This window comes from Acomys minous (assembly GCF_964271855.1).
Source record: "Acomys minous genome assembly, contig: scaffold_88, whole genome shotgun sequence".
NCBI classification, from domain to species: Eukaryota; Metazoa; Chordata; class Mammalia; order Rodentia; family Muridae; genus Acomys; species Acomys minous.
Genome location: NW_028182123.1, coordinates 97,769 through 100,641, shown reverse-complemented (window position 1 = coordinate 100,641; position 2,873 = coordinate 97,769). Strand labels below are relative to the sequence as shown.

The 2,873-nt window shown below is 37.5% G+C and overlaps 1 protein-coding gene across 1 annotated transcript; it reads right to left on the bottom strand.

Moving 5' to 3' along the window:
• Positions 1-598: 598 nt before the first annotated feature.
• Positions 599-775, bottom strand: LOC311591823 (large ribosomal subunit protein eL39-like; the record flags this gene model as incomplete). The annotated part of the gene is made up of 1 exon (XM_084803444.1): positions 599-775. One exon carries the CDS (start codon positions 773-775, stop codon positions 599-601), a length of 177 nt encoding a protein of 58 aa, XP_084659570.1.
• Positions 776-2,873: the final 2,098 nt, after the last annotated feature.

Below are 2,873 nucleotides of genomic sequence, written 5' to 3'. Positions count from 1 at the left end.
GGCCACAGTCTCTGTGCTCACGTGGCCACAGTCTCTGTGCTCACATGGCCACAGTCTCTGTGCTCACGTGGCCACAGTCACCGTGCTCACGTGGCCACAGTCTCTGTGCTCACGTGGCCACAGTCACTGCACTCACGTGGCCACAGTCGCTGTGCTCACATGGCCACAGTCTCTGTGCTCACGTGGCCACAGTCTCTGTGCTCACATGGCCACAGTCTCTGTGCTCATGTGGCCACAGTCACTGTGCTCACATGGCCACAGTCTCTGTGCTCACATGGCCACAGTCTCTGTGCTCACATGGCCACAGTCTCTGTGAATTCACATGGCCACAGTCTTGTTTCTTGGGTGTTTCTCATTCCCACTGGCTCTTACAATCATTTCATCCGTTCTTCTGTATGGTTCCATACGCTGTGAGAGGATGGAAACGTTGGAGCTACCTTATTTAGGATTGAATGTTCTAAGGATATATTCTCTTTTTTTAAATTCTACATTTTATTTTTGGACAAACCACACCCCCAATTTAGAAATGACCAAGTCTCCATGTTAGAAATGCTGAACTCCATCTGGTAGATTGAGGACCATGATTCAGGATAGATCATCAGTCTTTTCTTTGTGTGAATCCTGACTGTCCCAGCTTTGTTCTCCTCCAGTGTCTTCTCCAGTTGTACCTGATTTTGTCACCAGTTTTCATTCGAATCCACTGAGGATTAGGACAATTTTGCTTTTGTTTCTTGGCCAAGATTCGTTTGATTTTGAAAGTCTTATGAGAAGACATGATGTGCAGCGCATGATGGAGGAGGAAAGGAGAAGATCCTAAGGATGTATTCATGTTCCTTTTCAGCTTTCCTTTACTTTTATTTCCATATGTAACTATTTTTAATAATCACAATCAGTTCTAGTGATTCTCTCTCTCTCTCTCTCTCCTTCCCTCCCTCCCCCTCCCTCCTGTTTTCACCATTTCTCCCTTCCTGTTTTCTGTCTTATTTTGACTGCCTAAATGTCTTTATCTAGATTTCTTATTAAGATCACACTAATTTCCCTTCATCTGTATCTTTTATATTTAATTGAAAATTGCTTATTAGTTTTGACTAGTAGCCCAAAGGCTTTTTTTTAAAAGTTAGTAACCTTTCACACTGTCTTCTAGGTTGATTTCCTTGGGTGGATGTTACATTTATTCAGTTTACATTTATTCAGATTTGTATCTTTTAAATTGATTTTATTCTAATATAATCCACACAGGCATATATTATGTTTTGGTTATTCCCTACCGTTTCTTGCCTCCGTCCATCTATCCAACCACACCATCTTTATGTCTACCAGTGCCTTTCCAAGATCCATAATGTTTGGATTTGTTTTATGAACCATTTAGTTTAGCCTGGCCCATCTGGAAATTGATGAAATGATGCTTTGGAGCACAGTGGGGTCAGTAGTGTGTACATAATGGAAGACAACGGTTCCCTCTGTCAGTAGTAGGTTGCTCAGCTGTGAGAAGTGCAGCTCCCAGAATCCCTCCACTGTCCAAGTCTGGTGTCCACTGTGCCCATTAATGTATAAACCTATTTCAATTCAAAGAATATTTCTTAAAGTCAGTTTTTATATTTGTTTTCTACCTTCTCTTTCTTTTCATCACCAACATCTATCCCTACCTGGGGAACTTCCTGTCTATTCTCAGTATCTGTCACTTCCTTTAGAAACCTTTTATCTCAATACAAATAGCCCAAACACTAATATATATATAATTTCATGATTGTTTCATGGTTCTTCTTGCTGTAGGCAGTTTATAGTATAATCCAATAAACCAACATGTATAATATAAGTGTATATGTAAAAATTAATAAAAATATTTTTTCATTACAAGAAAAGAAATTTGTATTTTGAATAAAAGAAGTCCTACATTGCATTTGTATGCCCCAAAGTGATATATATAGAGACAATTTTTTTTCACCAACATTGTAATATCTGATAGATTCTTCATTAGGAAAGTCATTTCAAGAACTGTTTGTAAAATTTAGCCTCTAGGAACATTTTTAAATGTAACTTTTGTCTTTTTTTTGTTGTTGTTTCCGAATAGAAGAATGCTGTATTTGGCTTTAAGATACGTGTGTGTGTGTGTGTGTGTGTGTGTGTGTGTGTGTGTGTGTGTGTGTGAGAGAGAGAGAGAGAGAGAGAGAGAGCTGTCTTTCTGTTAGATTTCATTTCATTATAAATGTAATTATCTAAATTTTTGTGGTTGATAATTTCTAATAAAGCTTGGCATTATGTTATAAAAAAGAAAACTTTTATCTCTTTCCTAATTCCTTTTAAATATTTAAATCTTTCTTCCTCTTTTATTTACATGTGGCATTTTTCATTTTGTTTTTCTTTTTCATTATATTTCTTCTGCTTTTGTACAGGGTCTTACGAAAGGAAAAAAGGCAGCTTTGGCATAAGGAAGTTAAGAGAATATGCTGATGAAGTTTTCTTTTTTAAATTCTTTTTAAAAAACATTTTTCACCTTATTTAGGAGATGGTTCTTGTTCCTGTCATTCTCTTATGTCTTGTATCCTATTCTGAATGTGTTTTAGTATTTATCATGAAATAAACAATTTCAAAATTTTATCAGTTTTGGGTATGTTTTCATTGCATTGTCTATAGAAAAAATTTAATGTTTTTATTTGTATGTTTGTGCACATGTATATATGTATGTATGCACATATGTGTGTGTCTATGCTAGAGATTCAAGTCCAATATATTGGTCTGTTGCTGGCTGACTTCTGTTTAGAGACAGGATCCCTCAGTGAAACTGGAGCTCACTGTTTTGGACAGCCTGGCCGGCTGGCAAGCTCCAGGGTCCCCCTTGTTTGGCCTCCCCAGTGCACTTTTCACCCTGAACC